The following is a 20,967-nucleotide window of genomic DNA, read 5'->3' on the forward strand; positions in this document are numbered from 1 at the left end:
AAAATAAGTACTGAAAAAAGGATGAACTTCAACTAAGTGACAATCACAAATAAAAATAATGTTCTATATTAGTGATGTTGGTGTCTGCTGGAGCCACACTTACCAAGTGGCTTGCCTTGTTTCTCTTTGTCGACTCAAGCGCTCCTCCTGCTCTAAAAATAGCTGGAAGGGGGTCTCAGGGGGCGCCACAAAGCAGAGCACCACCCTAAGACGCATCGATTGCATCTATTTTTAGACATTTCAACCTCAACTGCGGGGTGCTGCAAGCGCCTCTTCCACGCGTCGCTTCATTCTTCAACATGATCCTTGCATTCATTGCACGTGTGACTTGGCTCCTCCTACTTCATTCATGCATTGGCGGCATTTGAACCACGGAAGCGGTTCCAGGTTTATCATAAACGGACAGCGGCGGTGTAAAATGACTAAATGATGGACTAAAAGGATGGATAGATGGATGGATGGATGGATGGATGGATGGATGGATGGATGGATGGATGGATGGATGGATACATGGATGGATGGATAGATGGATGGATGGATGGACTGTAGAGAAATGGATGTAGACAAATATAGATAGAAACATGTCACTGTCTTAAACTAACAACAACAAAACAACAAATACAAACAAGGAAACATATCTAATTAAACACATACCAGTCTTTATTCTCTGCACAGTAATAGGTCCTGGGAATTCTGTTACGCAAATTAGAATAAGTTGTTAAAAAACAGGTTCAAAACTGACTTGAAAAGTGACAAATGCAAAATGTTCACACATTAAACTGAATGCAAAATAAAGATTGATAGATGGTCAGAGCAATAGGTAGATAGATGGTCAGATAGATGGTTGGATAGGTAGATAGATAGACAGGTAGGTGGGTAGGTAAGTAGGTGGGTAGATAGGTGGGTCGGTAGGTAGGTAAGTAGGTAGGTAGGTAGGTAGGTAGGTAGGTAGGTAGGTAGGTAGGTAGGTAGGTTGGTAGGTAGGTAGGCAGGTAGGTAGGCAGGTAGGTAGAACAAAAGATTGGTAGATAGGTAAGCTGAACGGTAGGCAGGAAGGCAGATAGGTAGGTAGAAAGGTAGGCAGGGAGGTAGGTAGGTAAGCAGGTGGAGCTCTACATATATGATTATATGAATAAGTAAATGAATGAAGTAAAAAATTAACAAATGCAAGAATAACAAACGAAAGAATAAATAAATTAATGAATGATGGCAGGAAAAAGAAGCAGATGTAAAATAGATAAGAAAGATTATGAAAAAGACTGAAAGAAAGAAATAAAAAACAGTGATCTCAAGGTAAACAGAAAGAATTATGAAATGGGGCTGGATTGCAAACGGGGCTTGCAGCAACGGCGCTCATTGCTGACTGCCTCCTCATCCGAACAGTCTTGCTCACATCCCCGCCCTCCTCGCTGGGTGACTCCGCTTGACGTTTTTTACGCCGGCCACGCCCCTTACTCGTTTTTGTCCAAATCAGGCTTTCTGCGTGGCCGGAGCTCCCCGTTTCATGCCGACGTCATCGGCAGGGAGAGGCGAGCGCTGACGTCCGCATACAGTCACCGCATAGGAGGGAGGAAAAAGGGGGAGTCGGAGGAGCTCCGCGCTCTCAGCATCCACTCGGATGAGGCGTCCTCTTCCTCCTGCCTCCCTCCCTCCTTTGCTTGCTGACGTCAGCCACTGCGTCAGGGAGCCCCCCTCGCTCTCAGCCTATAAAAGTCACATGCAAGCAGAGTCCCTCACAAACTGTCAGAGGATCCCATCAAGCCCAGCACGGCTCAGGCAAACCATGAACAAGGTCCAATAAGCAACAATCGCGCGCCTGCCAGCCGCTTTTCTTGCTTGCTTGTTGTTCTTTTTTGCGTTTGTCGGCATCCGCCACGAGCATGTACCGCTCAACCAAAGGAGCCTCCAAGGCTAGACGGGACCAGATCAACGCCGAGATCCGCAACCTTAAGGACTTGTTGCCCATCGGCGACGCCGACAAAGCCAAACTGTCCTACTTGCACATCATGTCACTCGCTTGCATGTACACCAGGAAGTCTGTCTTTTTCTCGCCGCCTGGTAAGTCACATCCTCGGCATCTTCAGCATTTTGACAGATTAAAAAAATAAAAAATGTATTTAGAGCTTTGAAGTATATAGAAACAAAAAACAATTTACATATCAGCACAAAAACTGAAAAACAGCATTCCTTTATTTACCAACTACTCAACTATTGTATTTATATAATTAAAAAATATATATATCTTTACTAATTGCACGAAATTAATGGCAATTTTATAGCCTTTTAATTTCTAACACCTGACTGTGAAAATGCAAACTGATGCCTCTTCTAATACTATGTAATTAAGACAAAACTTTATGTGTGCCACTTAGTTGCAATTTAATGTGACGTCATTGATGTTGTAGCAACAAGTATTTTCTGGCGCTTAAGCTGTCCACGGTGCTGAAAACAAAAGCTACCACTGCACGTTGCTATCCGTGGTGCTGATGGCACGAGCACAAATTTGGGGAAAATCTTTGGATGAATGCTTTTATTCTTTTGTTTTATGTTTGGTGAAACAGTACATTTAGAGTGTATTAATATTTTATCAATTTTGATCACCCATGCATGTAAAGTGATTTTCATGTTTGTAATCCAATTACATGTGTTGGTGATGCAGTGCTCAATTGTTTTTTTTTTGCTGTTTCTGATACCACAGAGGCAAGAAGTGCTGCGATGCAGGCTGGCACTTGCTTCCTCTCCCTGCCTGAGCTGTCAGACCTCATGCGGGCTCTCCCGGGATTCCTCATGCTGCTCACTGCAGAGGGGAAGCTGCTTTACCTGTCCGATGCCGTCTCTGACCACCTGGGACATTCCATGGTGAGTCGTCCCTACCATACGTCCATCTTTACAGCCGTTGTAAAATGAGCACACCTCACAAATACATGTGCATCAGGTGGACCTAGTGGCGCAGGGAGACAGCGTATACGACATAATCGACGCGTCGGATCAGCTGACAGTCAGGAATCATCTGTCGAATGCAGCTTCTGGCACGGCAGGTAAGATGAGAGCACTTGTGCTGGTATACCCTGATTGTCGGATTGTTTTTGACGTCTCATCGCACTTTTATCTGTCGCAGATCGTCTTTTCCGTTGCCACTTCAACACTTCCAAATCAGTGCGCAGGCAGAGCTCCGGGAACAAGCTGGTTTTGATCAGAGCCCGCCGGTTGCTAACGCCCGTTGGCGAAAGTGCTACCACCAGTGGATCCTACTGGGCATCTAATCCTGTCTGGGTCTGCTTCTGCTCTCCTTTGGAGAACCTACCGACCTGCGCCGGCTCTCAAGGCACCACCAGTGGGCCCGCGGCTGCCGAGGCCAACCTCTTCCTGGAAGGTTTTCACTCTGAGCATGGCAGAGACTTGAGGCTGCACGCTGCACACGACAGGTAAAAAACACCAAATCCCGACATTTAAAACAATTTTATGGTCATGGTCAAACCCATTTCTGCTTTAAAAATGCATTCAAATGGGGGTCCCATTATTAAAAATGTCTAACGCTTCTTTGTTCTGTAGAATGAAAATGGGAAAAAAATGGGCAGAAAAGCAAATAGGAAAAAGCTTCTTTTTGCCAGCATGATGTTGGTGCATGACCATTACACTAACATTGGTCCTCTCCTACCACGCAGAATATGTGCTTACCTGGGCTATGATGTGACGACGTTGCGCTCTCGGTCTTGGTACGAACTGCTTCACCCGCACGACCTTGCCCACGCTTCCGCTCAGCACCGCACCCTGCGTAAGTGTCGACTCACAAAACGCTGGAGCCCCGAACTCGCCCCACTCAGACCCTGAAATCAAACATTGCACTGTGACTCACTAGTACGAGAGGGAGGAGAAGGCCGAAGCGAGATGGTGGTGCGCGTGCAGGCTCAGGACAGGAGTTGGGTCTGGCTCTACATGGTCCTCCAGCTACAGCCTGGGGACGTGCCCATCGCCAGCAGCAACTATCTCATCAGGTATGTTGCCGTCACGTTCTTTAAAAATTGCTTAAAAACATCAATTTGGTGTTATAGCACTACTTCTGTCTCAATTCTTTAACCCCTCACTAATATTGCTCCTTGGCACAAAAAAAGTTAAAAAAAAAGGTAGTAAAGAAATACTGTTGTCTCAATAAAACTTGACTTCAGCCTGCTTTGTTGACGGCAAATCGCAATACAGTACTACTTAAGCAAACGCAAAGTCTTTTAAAACAAACATACTTTACAGTAATCTCTCATTTATCGTGACTGTTACATTCCAAAATGAGCTCCGACAAGTAAAAACCTTTACTATTATTTTTCTTGCAATTATTATACAATTGAATACTCTATTATACACTGAAACAAAGAAAAACCTATTTACAAGCTCAAGTATTTGTTTAACAAAAAATAAAAATACTGTATAAACCACGCATGTCCAAAGACCGACCCGAGGCCAGATACAGCCTGTGATCAAATTGTTACTGGGCTGTGGAATATGCCATAAAATGATTACTATGTGGCCCGTTGGTAATGTTGACCACGGTATATAATGATTTGGTACATAAAAAAAAACCCAGATAATGGCAGTAGCCACCTTGCCTTTGGCTTTTTCTGAGAATTTTACCCCACCCCATTTTTGTCATAGTGACCGTAAATAAAACAAGAAAAGTTGACTGTGACGACCGCCACTTCCAGGACAAGTGGAAATTTGAGTATTATTTTCACCAGAATCCGCAACAACTGCCTCTGCCTAATTTGCCAAGAGACTGTGGCTGTTTTCAAAGAATATTTATAGAATATAAGAGGCACTGCCAGACGAAACATGTCAGCAAAAAGCTTACTATAAACGAATGCTGCGAAAAAGGTGAAGCAATTAGACGATGTTTTAACGACACAGCATCTCTTTTTCACGAGACCCTGTGTGTCAAATTAAAATGCTCCAAAGGCAAGCTATGGGGTCCCGATGCACTGCAAACCTTTCTGGGAGAGGGAATTCATTATTTGCTGTTCAAAGTATGCCAGGCTGTATAGCCAGTCCACAGACATTTCTAGCTTACCAAATCAGGCCAGCTTTCTGAAAAGTTTGGACACCCCCAGTATAAAGGTTTTTTTAAATCATTTTTTATTACTGACCACTGCATCGTCAAATAATAATAAGCGTTTGAGCCAGTCCAAATGCAAAACACAATTCACGATGCAAATTTGTGAAGTAGCGAAATGGTGAAAGATATGGTGCATTGTAGCAAGGATTTACTGTGGTTCCAATCCTTCATGATGCATTTTGATGGCGCCAAATTAACATTATTTTCCAATTTACGGTGCCTGAATCCTATAGCAAACCAATCATAATTTTGGAGCAAAAAATCCCAAACCCACCAAAAGTTTACACGTAGTTGATCCTGAATATGCTAAAAAATACTATCCTGATACGAATCCAATTATCAGTACCAATCAGTCGTATATTTTCCCTTTCAGTGAGTCAGAGGCGTGGTCAGTGCGCCAACAGCTAACCTCAGAGCAGGCTCAACTCAGCCTGGTCCTGAGCTCAGCCGCACCCCAGCAAGAAAGCCTCCAGTCGCCGGACACCCTGTCCAGCCCAGACCAAGTGTTTACCCCTGGCAGCAGTGGCCTGTCAGGCCAGTCGTTTGACTTCAGCACCACAGGCTGCAGCGCGGCCTCTTCAGACGAGCGGGCAGGCTCAGCAGCTGAGGTCGTGCGAGTAGAGGTTGAACCTCGCTCCAGCATCTCTTCACTTGAAGAGGAAGGCTTCTTTCAGCCACGTCCTGTTCACAGCCCCTCAGCAGCACCCTCACCCACCCCTGTCACGGTGGAGACGGTGTCAGACTTGGACTTCTTGACCCAGAACATCCTTTTGCCGCCCTCCTTTGAGCTGGACCCGCCCCTTCCCGCTCTGCCCTTGCCGCTTCCCCCTGTGCCTACTTCGCAAGCCGAGCAGAACAAAGAGTTTGTGTGCACACCCCCCTACACTCCGCACATTGGAGGGGGCAGCTTCCCGTTTGGGGAGCCGCATTTCAGCTTCGACCCGACTGGCACCACCACACCTCCCCCATCAGCTACCACAGCTACCGCTACCACCTCTATAGCGGCATCCGCCACAGCCCCACCTGTCACCATTGCTGCCAGTCCCGCGCCCCCCACCACTATGTCTGCCAAGATACCCCTCAGCCTTCCTACCTTGTCCAAAGAGCTCCTTTTTGCGACAGATCCCTGCTGCGGGGCCCTGTATGAGAAATTGCCCCCTACACCTGACAGCCCAGGTGATGGCGACTGCACAGTGATGACCCTTCCTGAGGTTCGGGGTCCGCTTTATGTCGACGTGCCCATGGGGCCTGTTCAATGTCCCCCTGAAGGGCTCCTCACCCCTGAGGCATCACCTGGGAAGCAGCCCTACCTCTCCTTCTTCTCCATTGCGCGAGAGCGTGAGAAGGAGAGGGCGGAGATCTCCCTTTTGGCCCAGCACATCAGCTCCCTGGCGGAAGGCTTCTACTTGGATCCCCTCCTGTCCAAGCTGTCACCTCCATCCATGTCTCCTTCATCCAACCCACCGTCCCCCTTCACTGCCCCAGCTGAAACACTCGACTCTGTCCAAGCCCTTCAGGAGTTCTATGCCATCAAATCATTGCGAGGTCTGGACTTTCCTCTCTTCCTGGAGGACGATACCTCTCTCTTTGAAGAGAGCATCATGGATACCCTCCTCGACGATGTCCCTATGGAGCCCCCATCACCCACCCATAAGCCCTCAAGCCCTGCCGCTTCTCAAGCACCAGTTTGCTGGCACCAAGCCTCCCCATTGGAGGGAGCGGGCCACTTCAGTAGCGTCCGATCGGCGCAAAGTAACTCAGCGGACGGATGCGGGGAGAGCAACGAGATCATCATGGAGGAGGAGCCGGCAGAGGAAGCCATTGAGATGGAGGTTGCGCCATCAACTGCTTCCCCCTGCGCCTCCATACCGGCTTCTCCTCCACTCATACTCACCGCCTCGTCGGAGCCCACGACTGCCGCCTCCACCTTGCCGTCGGGCACCCCCGCAGCCGCTGCCTCCTGCGCTCAGTCCCTCCTGGAGGAACTGGCTGCGTTGGAGCCCATGTTTGGGGCAGGTGCCTCGATCGCCCCTGGTTTAGGGCAACAACCTGAGTTGTATCAACTCCAGCGTCATCCGTCGCCACAGTGCTTCCACGAAGGTGAGGGACACTTCCTTATAATGCAAAATATCTGCCCTTTAGATGCTACAATGATGACTTAAAATGCAATTTCTTGACTAATCCCAAATGCTCAATAAATTGAGGTCCACTTACTGTGACTTAAAACGTTTCAAAAAAACAATACGTTCAGTAATAATGACACAGAACATCAATGTTGACCTATACCAATGAAACCTGCTTCCTTTTTTTCTGTTATTGTTTCAGTCTTGTGGGTCAAACATCCTTTTAGAAACTGGGTTACCAACTGGCATGACCTTAAACCGCTTCTATCAGATTGTTCTGTAGATGTTGTGATTATTCCGCACAAAAATAATGATAGCGGATCGTCATGTCTGATGTTCTTGTTTGTTACCCGGAAGATAATGCTTCCTATACTTTGTAATACATCTATCTCACTGTGTTTTTGCTAAGTGTCAAAAGGTCCCAAGTGTTTTGAGCTGTTAAATCATGGTTTTGACATGCAAAAAGCTGACTCCTTTCTTTTTCTGTCTTTCAGATGGGAGTGGAAGCATCTCTCCGTTCTAAAATAAGTCTGTGACTTACTTCATCAAGTATGGCATATTGTCATATTTTGTGGAGACATACTTTTACTGCAAAGTAAAACATAATAAGGTGTATAAATATACATAATGTATAAAGGACTGATGCCTACAAGTCTCTCCCAAGAACAAAGAATAGGCTTTTTATTTTTTGTTCCATCATGAAGCTGTATACTAGTAAAGCCAGTGCAACATTTACTACCAAAACCGAAACGAGGACAACAGCCCGGACGCCCGACTGCCAGCGTCCTGAGTCCGTGCGCAGTCCCCTGCTTCCGATTGGCCATTCGAACTTGTTAAGCATTGTTTAACTTGCAGACATGCATTTGTATTCACTTGTAGTGAACAATATCCGTCGTGGACATCAACACAGAATCGAAACTACTTGATGAGAAACTTGAATGACTCTCAGCAATTTTATTTCTAAATTGAGAAAGGTGTGACGTCCTGAAAGCACATCTTGCCGGCTGTGTCTTTTGTGAATTTTGAGTTTGCAGCTTGTAAACCTTTAACATTCCATACGTTTGTTCATCGCAACTTGAGTTGGTTTTGTGATGTGCAACACACACACACACACAAAAAGATGCTGGCCTGTGCCGCCAGTGCACTTTTCGCTAGTACTGTACATTTTGACTCTGAATGTGGACTCTTGAGGTCAGGGCAACTTCTTGTCAACAGGCTTGCAAAGGGGCCGACATTTTTCTAGTCAATTTCCATTGGTAGCTAAAGGGACATTGTGTATTATTTAGTATCCTGTAGTGGTAAAATAACGCTATTGATTAAAAAAACTAAACAATGTTGTATTTACTATTATGGAAAAATACATGAACTATCATATAAACATGTATTTTTTAGACTCTCATTGGTCTAGGAATTTGTATTTATTTTAAATCACTTAAAAGGGAGCTGACATGATTGTCCGCTATCTTGCTGCTAAAGGGACCGCAAAAAGACAAAAAACCTCATAAACGGCTAAACATACAACTGAAATGATAAATGGTGTAGTTTGGTCACTTTGAGTAGTTTGTATTCTCCTTTGAGCTTTGTAGCACTCCTTTTCATTGGCACTGCACAATAGAGTGACATCTCACAGTCAAATATTACACAGTGTCCTGAGAATTTTGGAATTATTCCAAATTGGAAATCCAAATCTTGATTAAGGGGGATTTTGTGGTCACTTTTAAGAATGACTTTTTCCCCATTTGTTGTGTTTTTTTCGGGGATTATGAAATTGAAAAATTGCCGCCATTTTGCAAGCCTAACATTTGTGATGCAAACAGCTAACATAGAGCAGCTCCCGCGTTTGTCCTTTTGCTGGACAAAGTGGCAGGTGGGGAATTGTACCACCGACAATTATCGGTTAGCGAAAGAGAGGGGCACGACTTTCTTTTCGTTGTTTTCCGATGCCGCGATTCCCGCGGTGTTGACAGGCTCACGTAGAGTTGTCTACGGTCAAGTAAAGGATTGATTCCTACGTTCTAGCTATTCAACAGCTAACTTATTAACAATACGTATATACAAGTGTATTACTGGATGTGCAACGTGATTATGTTTTTTTTTTTCAGAAGGTTGTACACATTTGTATGAAGGTTTGTACATGAGAAATATATGAAGAGAGATTTCTATTGGTTTATTTATGAATATGTCATAGTGATTCTTATACTGCAAAATGGACATTGTGGACCAGTGTTCTATTGTTATTTCTTATAAGTGTATTTGAATGTGGACAAATGCATTTATAATAAAGTGCACTTATAATGCAGCTGAGGTGTCATAAGTCCCCATCAACACGACGGTGTTGCAAGGCCGGCGGTATGATGAATGACTAGTTAGCACGTCCATTTCACACTTTGGTCACACTGGGTTTAATTCCGGCTACCAACTTCCGTGTTTGGAGTTTGCATATTCTAACTGTGCCTGCATGGGTTTTCACTGGGTACTCTGCAAGCCAAAAACATGCATGCCAGGTTGATTGTTAACTATTTTGCTAAAAAGAACGATGACGTGAGTGAGGCAAAACTAGTACGTTGGGCCTCTTGTGTACCTTTTCAAAAAAAATACTATTGTACTATGTACATTCAAATACTCATGCAGCTTTGTGTGTCAGAGCAAAATGATTGGATACTACCTATGTTTTTTGTTGCTACTAAGAAGGCTGGTTAGCATGTGCACCTTAAAGTTCAGAGGTCCTTGATTCAATTTAAGCTACCGGCCTCCCATGTGTGGAGTTTGCATGGTCTAACTGTGCCTGTGCGGGTTTTCTCCAGTCACTTCAATTTTCTCCCATGTACCAAAACATGCTTGGCAGGTAGACTGGTGACTCCAAATTGTTCCTAGGAAAGAATGTGTCTGTCTCTGTATGCACTGTGACTGGCTGGCTACTAGTCCAGGGGGTCCCCTGCCTGATGTCAGCTGGGATGGGTTCAAGCCCCACTGTGACCCTAGTGAGGATAAGCCTTTTAAAAAAGATGGATGGATGAATGGATGGATGGATGCTACTAGGACACAATTGCACCTTTGTAATTAGCTACAAGGCACCAAATAGAGTAGATGCTCAAATGGATCAAAGAGGAGCCATACCAAGAAAATAATAAAATTGATCAATGAGCCATTTGAGAATTGATTTTGGAGAGTGAGTAAAACCCACGAGCAAAACACTTCACATCTCGTATAAGCTGCATGTCACTCATGTTTTGGTCCTAGGTTGCGCATTGACAGAGAATTTTCTGTTCGACATGTCATTAGTCGGCGCTCAGCATCAGAATCTTCCACATTGCCGTCATCAGCGGCAACATCAGCATCCTTTTCATCCTCCTCCTCCCGGTCGGCAACTCTTCTTTTTCTTCCCCCGAGCGAGGTTCGCTCGGCAACAGCGCTGACGCAAACGCGTGACGAGCAAGAGCAAGACGCCATATGACTCACAGTGACGCACTAGCTGGGCTTTGTGGGCACTGCGCATGCGCGCACGTATCCCCACTTACGACGCTGATGATGACGACGACACACGCCCCCTTTTACAATTCCCTTCGTTTCCTCGCGGCACCTGCAACTAGGAGTGTTCCATATATGGGCATTCCGGCGCTCTATTATCGGCATCCATTCAGTGGCTGCGGCTTGGAAGGGACTGCAGTGACGTACGGAGGAAAGCAGATGAAATTGGGGGGGTGGGGAGAAACCGAGGGTTCAGAGTAGGGGAGCTAAATTTAGAAGTACAGTAAAAAGGAGGCAAATGGGGCAAAGTGAGGCAGAAGGGCAAGTCGGATCGTTTAACATCCATCCTGAAACACTGATGTTACATAACACCGATAACATATCCTACATGGATGATCCACGAGCTTGGTGGGAAATTAATCAAGAAGAAGTACAGCGTTCCCACGCAAGATTCTCCTATTTGCATATTAGATGGGGGAGTACCAAATAGGAGTTTAATCCGTGCCAAAACCAATCAATCAGTACTTGCGATGGTAGGAGATACCAGTATTTGCTGCCTTTTTAGTGACTATCTGGCAATCATATTAGGTTCAGCCGAAACCTCAGTCTTAAATGCGTGCTATGCTAGAAATTGAATACACAGCTTTAGTGCTTTTTTAGCTTGACGCAAAAACAGTCCGTCTTATCTTGTCACATTTGAGTGTCCTTCCTCACTGGAGCAGGGACCAGAAGTGGCCAAGGAACATTCTCCCCGCCAACGGGACAGCGTTCGGAAACGGGTGTGGCAGTCAATCGTTTGATGCCAAATAAAGGGAAAGAGGAGATGGACACTCCCCGCTGGTGTTCGGGTCATTCTGTCACAAAGGTGGACACAATGCAGGAAAACCGGATGTTCAGATCTTCTAGTATCTGAGAGGCCTAGTCTAACAATCACAAACCTGAAATTAAACAGTAATTATAATACATTATATTTGAAGGTTCCTTTAGGTCAATTAAGTCGAGTTAATTTGTGACGCTCTTAATCACAAACAGTCTCAAAGGGCTGCACAGACCACAGACTTTTGTAATCTACAGACAATTTTTACACCATCCCCTGATCTAAAACCTACATGAGTGCAAGGAAAAGCTCAACAACCTCAACATGAGGCAAATGAAGAAACATTGAAAAGGGTCCCAACGTTTTTTTTTAGTTTATTTAAATCAGGTGTCTCAAACTCAAGTGACCTGGGTGATCAAGTGATCCTGGAGCTAGGTTTGGATAAAAACATTCCACCGTTTGCAAATATGAATTTCTTGAATCTGCAAAAATACATGAACTACCATGTAAATGTGCATTTTATTTCAAAATCTCTTAGGTCATAAATACCATTTATTTTACATAACATGAGTCCCACATAAAGAGAGCAAATATATTTGTCTGCCATGTGGTTTCTATGGGAACCCAAAAAAACTCAAAAAGTCTGGAGAAAAACATGAAAAGAAAATGGTGTGTTTTATTTACTTCGACTCTCCGTAGTTTGTATTCTTGTCCTCATAGGATGAAAGCCTCAGCTTGAGGGAGATGACATATTTGTTCGCCAAATAACAAAAATTCAGGCAAAAGGCTGGGACAAAATAGAAGAAAAATTGTGCTTTATCTCCACGATTTTCATTTTTGTCATTCTGAGCAAAACAGAATATATTGAAGTTACAACATCCATCCATTATCTGCACCGCTTATCCTCAGTAGGCTCGCAGGGGTGCTGGAGCCCATCCCAGCTACCTTTGGGCACTGGGCAGGGGACACCCTGAACTGGTTGCCAGCCAAACGCAGGGCACACAGAGACAGACAACTCACTCACTCATTCACACCTCGGGAAAATTTGGTCCGGCCAATTAACCTGACATGCATGTTTTTGGAATTTGGGAGGAAACCCACGCAAGCACGGGGAAAACATGCAAACTCCGCACAGGAAGTTCGATCTCATGACCTCAGAACTGTGCCGCACATGCGCTATCCACTGCGCTGCCGTGCTGCCCTAAGTTACAACATCTAATGATCAAATAACAAACAGCCCGGGGCCTCAAACTATCATCCTGAGGGGCCAAAAAAGCCTCCCCAGGCCTGGATTTTGAAAACCCAGATTTAACTTAATTCTCATCAGTCCTGCGTAGTTAAAATGAACCATTTAGACGAATTGAGACATTGATTGAATTGATAACTTAAAGAAAAGTATTATAAAAGATTCTTTATTTAAGTGAAATTCTAACCAATTTTTTAAATCAAAAAGCTGCATTTTGGGAAGTGATCCTTGCAAATGTTCACTCACATTTTGAATAATACATATATTTTTTTCATCGCGTCAACAACTCATAATAATTGAGGAATTTATAAACATCACTGTTAAACATTTTCTTTTAATCTGAAACAGGTTTAGACAAAGATTTAGACCACGTCCTTAAAATGACAGGGAACAAACTCAAAATCTTACTAATTATAATTAGTCAGTTATTTATTTTCAATACCTCGTATGAAAAACAAATAAACCCAAAGAGTATTCATAAAAGTATATTAAAATCAAAGGTAGCTGAACAAAAGGATAAATAAATAAATCGTCAATCACCTAACTGCAATATCAAGGGAGATATTTTCTGCGTGTGTTTAAAGGTGTTTCTTTAAATATATCAGTTTTGCACTGGGAAGAGAATTGTATTTACCAATTGCATCAATATGTGGTATTCGGTATCAGTGAGTAGTCAAGATTTAGGTATCAGTGTGAAAAAAAGAGGGATCGAACAACCGTAGACAATACAAATACAACACCCTCAATGTAGATTCTGATGATTGTGATCCAGTAGATATGAGATGCTGAGATTTCAGTCAGTCAATGCCTGCCACCATATGATAGAAATGGAAACTGCACCATTACTTAATTTAATTTTCATTTCATGCATCCAAATGAAGGAAGAGGCATTCTTGGTCATAGTTTGGTCGTTTCGAATGCACTCATGACTGGAGGAGGAACTTCGATTGGCCTTTTTGGGAAATGTTTGGTCATTTGCTCACATTATTATTTCATACCTGTCAACCTCCAGAGATCCATGCCCTTACAAACTGTCGTATTTTCCCTTACAAAATAATCTTACACCATATTTTTTTTTCAAACGTGTTTATTTATGTAGTTTAACATGTTATATTGTACATGTGTTTCATTATATCATATATATTGTTAAATAACATTTTGTTGTGAGATCCTGGGTTGTTGGACATGAATGAGGTTTATTATAAAAAAAGCTCAAAAATGAAGTGGCTTGGACGTTCACTGTAGAAGGAAAAAATACATGCAAATATAATTAAGTAGAATAATACATTTTCTGATTCAAATTATGAATTCATTTTCTGCATTAAATTATTGTTGGTAATATACTGATTAAAGGGATAACCACAAACCTATCTTTTTTCATTTTCTCCTTATATACTTCTTTTGTCACGTCTGGCGCGGTTGCCACGGCGCCCAATTGGCCCCGCCCATGGACACTGGCTGAGACGCATATACTGATTGCTTTTTGGAGTACTTAAACGCGTTCCTTTAAGCTGTGCTTTGCCTGAGCGTTTGTTAAACTTTGTGAACCTTCTGTGAGATTTCTGTTTGACTCTGAGAAATGCCTAGTCTGTAAATTTTGCAAGCGTTTGATCCTGTTTTGTTTTTGGTCTGATCCGTTTGTTTTTGGACATTCTTTTCTTTAGAGTGAATTTCAAATCCACTCGTCCTCTTTCCCCAATAAATTGTGAGTACGTCTACGCAAATGGGTCCTTATTTCCAGTTTCTCGCTCCGCTACGTGACCTCTTTTTTTTCTTAACTTCTTTATACAACATAGTAATTCGTAATATAATGCATCAAAGCAAGTAAGCTGTTTGAGAGCCGGCTCTCTTTAATGAGTTGAGCCAAAAAAAAACGGTTTTCTAAAAAGAGACGGACTTCCTTTCACTAAACAACTACCACGGAATGATGCATGATGGGAAATCCCCAGGCGGCAGATGCATGCGCACAGTAGCATCAAACCGCTTGCTTCGTTTGCAACGAAAAAAACGATACAGAGATAGAGGCTACCGCAGTGAACTCGTTTGACTTGATTGATTTGCCGTTTCGTGATAGTCAGTGTATACCGGACGGTATCCATAATTGACAAATTTGCGTTTTTCCGTACAGATTTTATTGTACGTCGCACATGTCCTAAAATGCATAATAAACGTTCTTTGTACGGCAAAAACGGACAGGTTGACAGGTATGTAATTTGTCAAGTCATCCTACCTGTCATTTAATATACGGTAATTTGGTCTTATTTTATACGACTTTTTGGTGAAAAGAATTCAATGTAAGCGTTTAAAAAAAAATCAAAGCAATTATTATTATTATTATCATACACTCTCAATATTTCCGCTTCTTAAACATGTTATGGCTTTAAAGGGACGGTGTGTATTATTTGACAGCTAGTGAACCCAAATGAACCTTCTGAAAAACTATAAAAATACATTCTTAAACAAAAGTTTTTCATAACGAACACTGGCTTAAAGCACATTTACAAATTATTTTACCAACAAACTTCTGTGCAAAACTCAAAAGGCAATGTTTATGACAAATAAGTGATAGCGATAGTCATTTAAATGTACTCACTGCAGAAAGTATCTAGCGAATCATATAGAAGGGCAGATGTACACCTCATGTTATATCTGTCCTTGGGCAAGACACTGAATCCCTAATGCCCCCAATAAGCAGGTCTGCATGGCCTCCATTGGCGTGTGAATGGGTAAGTGTGAAGCACATTGTAAAGCGCTTTGGGAGGTCTTCATTGACATGAAAAACGACTATAGAAATGCAGACCATTTACCATTTCTCCCTACCTTTCTCTTGAACATGCAAACATCACCGTTGCATAGTGGGAAATATAGTATTTGAGCGAGTAAGATTTGCAGGCTGCCTGCTCACAGTAATCTGCAGGCCAGGTCTAATAATGACGTCAGATCATCTCAGGAGCCATTGAAAGCTTTCTCGGAGCTGATGTGACACGAGGGCCTTGAATTTGACTTGTGTAGTGCAACCGAAAACGACTGCTAAAAAGCACAAGGAAGAAAACAACAGAGACTAAGTTACCAAACAGCACCATTTTTCTTCTCATTTTACCCAGCCAATCTTATTAAAAAACAGATGTACACCTCGTGTTTTCTCCCCATCTCTCGTTTGTGCATGAGCACGTGTGCATCACCGTTGCATAATGGTAAATGTAGTATTTGTGTAAGATTTGCAGGCTGACTGCTTGCTGTGATTTGCAGGCCTGATCCAATAATGACTTTAGATTTTCTCAGAAGCGATAGAGATTTCTAGTGGATCGATGTGACCCGCATGAATTTGATCTATGTTGTGCAGTTCAACCGAAAACAAGTGCCGAACAGCACAAGGAAGAAAACAAACGGAGACACGGTTACCAAACAACACCATTTTCATCTCATTCAGCCGTAGCTGCAAGATAATGGAAAATCATGTCAGGTTCCTCAAATGTTTATTTTATGCAAAATATTTGCAAATTTCAGTATATACAAGTACTTTGAAAAAATCTCTTTATTGGATAGCTCATATGTTTCAATACATTATTTAAATGAATACAATATATGTATATATTTTGGGGGGAAAAAAAATACGATTTATTTTGCTTGACTTTTGCAAATTTTAGTCGGTCAGACACACATCTTTCGCCATGTGCGGTCCTTTTTCAAGGTTTCTTCATTTTCCTCATGTCGGGGTTTTTTAGTTTTTCCTTGCCCTCATGTAGGTTTTAGATCAAGGGAAGGTGTATAAATGGTCTGTAGTTTGCAATAATCTGTAGTCTGTGCAGCCCTTTGAGACTCTTTGTGAATAAGGGCGATACAAATTAATATGACTTGAGTAGGTTTTGAGTTTTTCCTTGCTCGCAGGTTTAAGGTTTAAGATCAGCTGCTAGCGTAATTGTAATCCTGTGCAGTCCTATGAGACATTTTTGTGATTAAGGGCTATACAAATAAACGTGACTTGACTCCATATGCTTGACACAAGCACAAAACCTACAAGCTTAATGACATCGCCACACAGCTTTAACAGAAGCACTTTTATTTTTTGTTCACTTGAGAAATTGGCACACAAAAAACATTTGAATCTAATTTATTGAATGCTGGTATAAATACACAATATTAAGAGGAACGGGCAGGTATGAACTGCTCAGCTGACAATCCATGGAAGAATGTTTCACAGCTCAGAGTAACCTGTAGGTGTCAGTATTGAGCCTACGTCTTATTTTTTCCTGCTTTGCGACGCTGCTTCGCTAGCAGCAGCAGCGGCGGCTACAGCCGCAGCCTCTGCGTCTGCCTTCAATTTCTCTTCCCGTTGCTCCATAAACACTTTGTATTCATCAGCAGAGAGCCTAAAAAGCACACAGACAAAGAAAGATTAGGCAAAACTACTTCGCAGAAAGTGTTGGAATAACAAGTTTTGGGACTAACACGTACAAAGGAACGCGTCCCAGGGACGCAATTAATTTCCTCGGAAACAAGTACGTAACGTGTTATTCTTAACATTGTGTAACTCAACTGTTGTTACAAAACACTGTGTAAATTTCCGCCTAATTAAATGCAGATCTTGAATTTCAACGTCCTCTGGTCGCTATTGGTTCCTCCTTCGCTCACGATTAAATTTAACACCCTCCATCTGCCAGCAACATTGAAGAAGGGTGGGCGTGTGTATATAAAACCTATGAAGTACAAGTGTTAACAAGTACAGTTACGGTAGTGCAGAGTACGAGAACGCTGAATTTCTACTCAAAGAGATATTCTCCCTACCGTATATACTCGCGTCTGGATTTGGAGTGCCTGTTTGTTTGCAAACTTTTAAAAGGATCCACTGCCTCCTTGGGTTGGTGTACACATTTTCTTTTATTTATTTTATTATGTGGCTATTTTCAAGGAGTGTAAGGAGGTTGGCTTCTATGTGAGAATATACGGTAATTTGAAACCAGACAGTTACTTTCAGAGTAACGTGCTACTTTTAGGTGGTAGTAATTTTAGGGGGTGAAGGAATGGATTTTTATATTAGGTATCTAGTAACTTAAAATCATTACTGTGCCCTATACTGGTTAAACTGGTTAAAACCAGTAAGTGAAGTACAGTGGAACCTCGCTAGTTTGCGGGTTGAGAGCTTCGCGGGTCTAAAAAATATACCTTACCTTCTCAACAAAAGCATTTATTGACTTGACGCCTTTGAGCGCGAGCTTATGTCAACTGAGGACACGGTGTGGACACTCTTATTGTGAAGGGGAGGGGGAGGCCCTGACACAATGCTTAGTGATTGCTGCTTCGCTCACACATTTCATCTCAAGTTTGACTGTATTATACCAAAAGTGAGCGGTTGTTTGTACTACCTAAACACGGCTAATTGTGTGTGGTTTCGTGTATTTGTTGTAAAAGCCGTTCGATGCCGCTAGCTAATGTATGTTGTTATTGTCAGAAGGTAGCTCTTTCACTTTCATTAAAATGAACACAGACTATTTTTCAACGGTTGTTTCCCAAAACGCTTCACAAACACTCATCAAATATCACATTTTCACTGTTTTTATTTTCAATATGTAACCGGTAGTGTTAACAAGCGAAATAAAGCGAAATAGCTGCATGTAGTTGAGAGCGGTTAATACAATCATACTGAATGGTTCGTAGTGGTTTTGCCGCAGTCCTATTCCATGTACATACAACCTATTTTACAGGTTTTTTTTGTTAAGACATGAATTTCAATCTCTCTCTCTCTCTACCCGTATTCTATATGGTGTACTGTATACAGGGGGGGTATACTGTATACGTTTTTCTAAGCATTTTTGAAGGGGCGCCGCTACTTCGCAGATTTTCAGTTTTCGCGGGTGGTGTTGGTCCCCATTAACCGCGAAAACCGAGGGATTACTGTAATTGTTAACATGTGACACTAAACAGAGCTTAAATGTTACTCAAAACACAGCCAGCACGCTAAACACAAATTTTGCGACCTAAATATATGCTTTGATTCTTAAAACAAGCAATCAGGAATCAGTATTGTGGAATAATGTGACATGAAGTCATTTGGCCATAATGTTTTCATTGGACAATCCAATTTTTGCAACTTACTCGTTGACCACCTTGATGCCAAGCGTGCGTGCCGAGCCCACGATGCATTTGACGACATTTTCAAGCGACATGTTCCTCAACTTGAAGCAATCGTCCTCCGCTTTCACACGAGCAATCTCGTAGACTGCTCGCACAGACACCATGCCCGCTGTCTCGTGCCCTGCAAATGGAAGACTGACTAGTATAATGATACAAGTAATATATATCATTTCACTAATATTTTATGTGGCCACCAACAAGGAAAATAACACGGCTTGACTGCAGTATCAGCTTTCCTCCGATAGAGGGTAGTGAAACACTGGAGCGCAATATTGTGTCCTCCTGTCTTGGAAGGAGATTACCCCGTCTTAAGGTTTTAGAGTTCTCCTCATGTGTTTCTTTTTTCATTATTATTATTATGCCCTCTGAGATTCGATCTGCAACCTCAGTGGAACGGTTTGAATCTTAGCTTAAAACACACTTATATCATATAGCTTATGAAGGACCTATATTTCATTTTGACAATATATGTGTATTGTTTGTTAATGCTACATCCATTGCAACCTGGTCATCTTTTTTATTTCATTTTTTATTTTATATTATACTTTAATTATTTCATTGTTTGTAAATGCAACTTCCATTGCAGCTTTGCCACCCTGGAAGGGGAAACACCTCATGTGCAGTACCTTCTCAAGGTTTCTTCATTTTCTCCATGTTGAAGTTTTTGAGTTTTTCCTTGGCCCCATGTAGGTTTTAGATCAGGGGATGGTGTAACAACAGTAAGTGTTCTGTGAAGCCCTCATTGTGATTAAGGGCTATACAAATGAACATGACTTGATCTCATGTAAGATTAAGATCAGGGGATGTTGAACTACCTTTAAAACTCAACGATTAAGGGCTCTACCAATAAATGTGACATGACATATTTTACATAGACTATAGATGTAAATATGGAAGAAAGTCATAATAAAAACACAACACCCACACCACCACCGCACACATCACCACACAAACATTTCCCAACACCAAATTCATGTACTTCAAAAAAATGTGTTAAAGTTAAATAACCACGTAGCCTAAGATCACACTATTAAGTTAGTGGTCAACATGGCTCAGCGGGTTTTACAGGTTATTGATTTTGTTTAATAGTTTTGCTGTAATTTTGGATTTTTCTATATATTTAACCTGTTATTCAAGAGTGACATTTGTTTTTATCTTTTATCCTGGATAAAAGTGACTAAAATGTAACTTAAAAAAGTACAAAAGAAAAAATGTATTACTATTTTCTAACTTTCTTCCTGGGTTTTTATTTGTATAATAAAGACAATGATAAAAATGTCCAAAATTGCAATTTCAATAAGCCTCATTAAACACAAGTTTGGTGTGCGTGTGTGAATGGGTAAGTGAGAAGCACATTGTAAAGCACTTTGGGAGGTCTTCATTGACTTGAAAAGCGCTATATAAATGCAGACCATTTACCATTTTTGACAATATACCACATTAGTCTAAGTCAAGGCCCGAAACCTTTGTACGGCCCCTGAAATGATCTTGATACATAAGTGTAGTAGTAGCGTAGGTATCACTGTGTATTTTTTTAACTGCCTTTTACTTCTTAAAAAATGGTACCTGATGGTACCTGAATAATACCAGCTTTTTTTCGTTTAATTTTTATCTTTCAGATTTAATTTCCCCCTATGTTCCGGTCCAGAGCCTTCGCTCTGAAAATGCTGGTCTACTAGTGATCCCGAGAGCCAAGAAGAGATCCGCAGGTTCGAGAGCGTTTTCCATTCGGTGCTGTGGAATTCTCTTCCCCCTGAGATTTGATCTGCAACCTCAGTTGAACTGTTTAAATCTAGGCTTAAAACACACTTGTATTCTATAGCATATGAATAACCTATATTTTATGTTGAAAATATCTGTGCATTATTTGTTATTGCAATATCCATTGCAGCCTGGTCATCCTGGAAGGGGGATTACCTCATGTGCGGTCCCTTCACAAGGTTTCTTCATTTTCCTCATGTTGAGGTTTTTGAGTTTTTCCTTGCCCTCATGTAGGTTTTAGATCAGGGGATGGTGTAATAATAGTCTTTGGTTTGCAATAATAGTGGTCTGTGCAGCCCTTTGAGACTATTTGTGATTA

General features: G+C 42.1%; 2 protein-coding genes across 2 annotated transcripts in view; one reads left to right on the plus strand and one right to left on the minus strand.

The window, feature by feature from the left end:
- Positions 1 to 1,754: 1,754 nt before the first annotated feature.
- npas4a (neuronal PAS domain protein 4a) lies at positions 1,755 to 9,523 on the plus strand. Its single transcript, XM_088344677.1, has 8 exons — positions 1,755 to 2,058; positions 2,699 to 2,859; positions 2,936 to 3,038; positions 3,119 to 3,425; positions 3,666 to 3,775; positions 3,860 to 3,995; positions 5,475 to 7,201; positions 7,719 to 9,523. The coding sequence occupies exons 1-8, from the start codon at positions 1,881 to 1,883 to the stop codon at positions 7,745 to 7,747; spliced, it is 2,751 nt and encodes a 916-aa protein (XP_088200803.1). The 5' UTR covers positions 1,755 to 1,880; the 3' UTR covers positions 7,748 to 9,523.
- Positions 9,524 to 16,798: 7,275 nt separating this feature from the next.
- The window catches only part of mrpl11 (mitochondrial ribosomal protein L11), a 107,299-nt gene continuing 103,130 nt past the window's right edge, over positions 16,799 to 20,967 (minus strand). The window contains exons 5-6 of the mRNA XM_088344021.1: positions 18,849 to 19,008; positions 16,799 to 17,125 (exon numbers count right to left, since the gene is read on the minus strand). Of these exons, the coding sequence (XP_088200147.1) occupies positions 16,996 to 17,125; positions 18,849 to 19,008 (290 nt within the window). The 3' untranslated portion in view covers positions 16,799 to 16,995. The remainder of the gene's footprint in view (positions 17,126 to 18,848; positions 19,009 to 20,967) is intronic.

This window comes from Urocampus carinirostris, chromosome 9 (assembly GCF_059441175.1).
Source record: "Urocampus carinirostris isolate Australia breed hairy pipefish chromosome 9, RoL_Ucar_1.0, whole genome shotgun sequence".
NCBI classification, from domain to species: Eukaryota; Metazoa; Chordata; class Actinopteri; order Syngnathiformes; family Syngnathidae; genus Urocampus; species Urocampus carinirostris.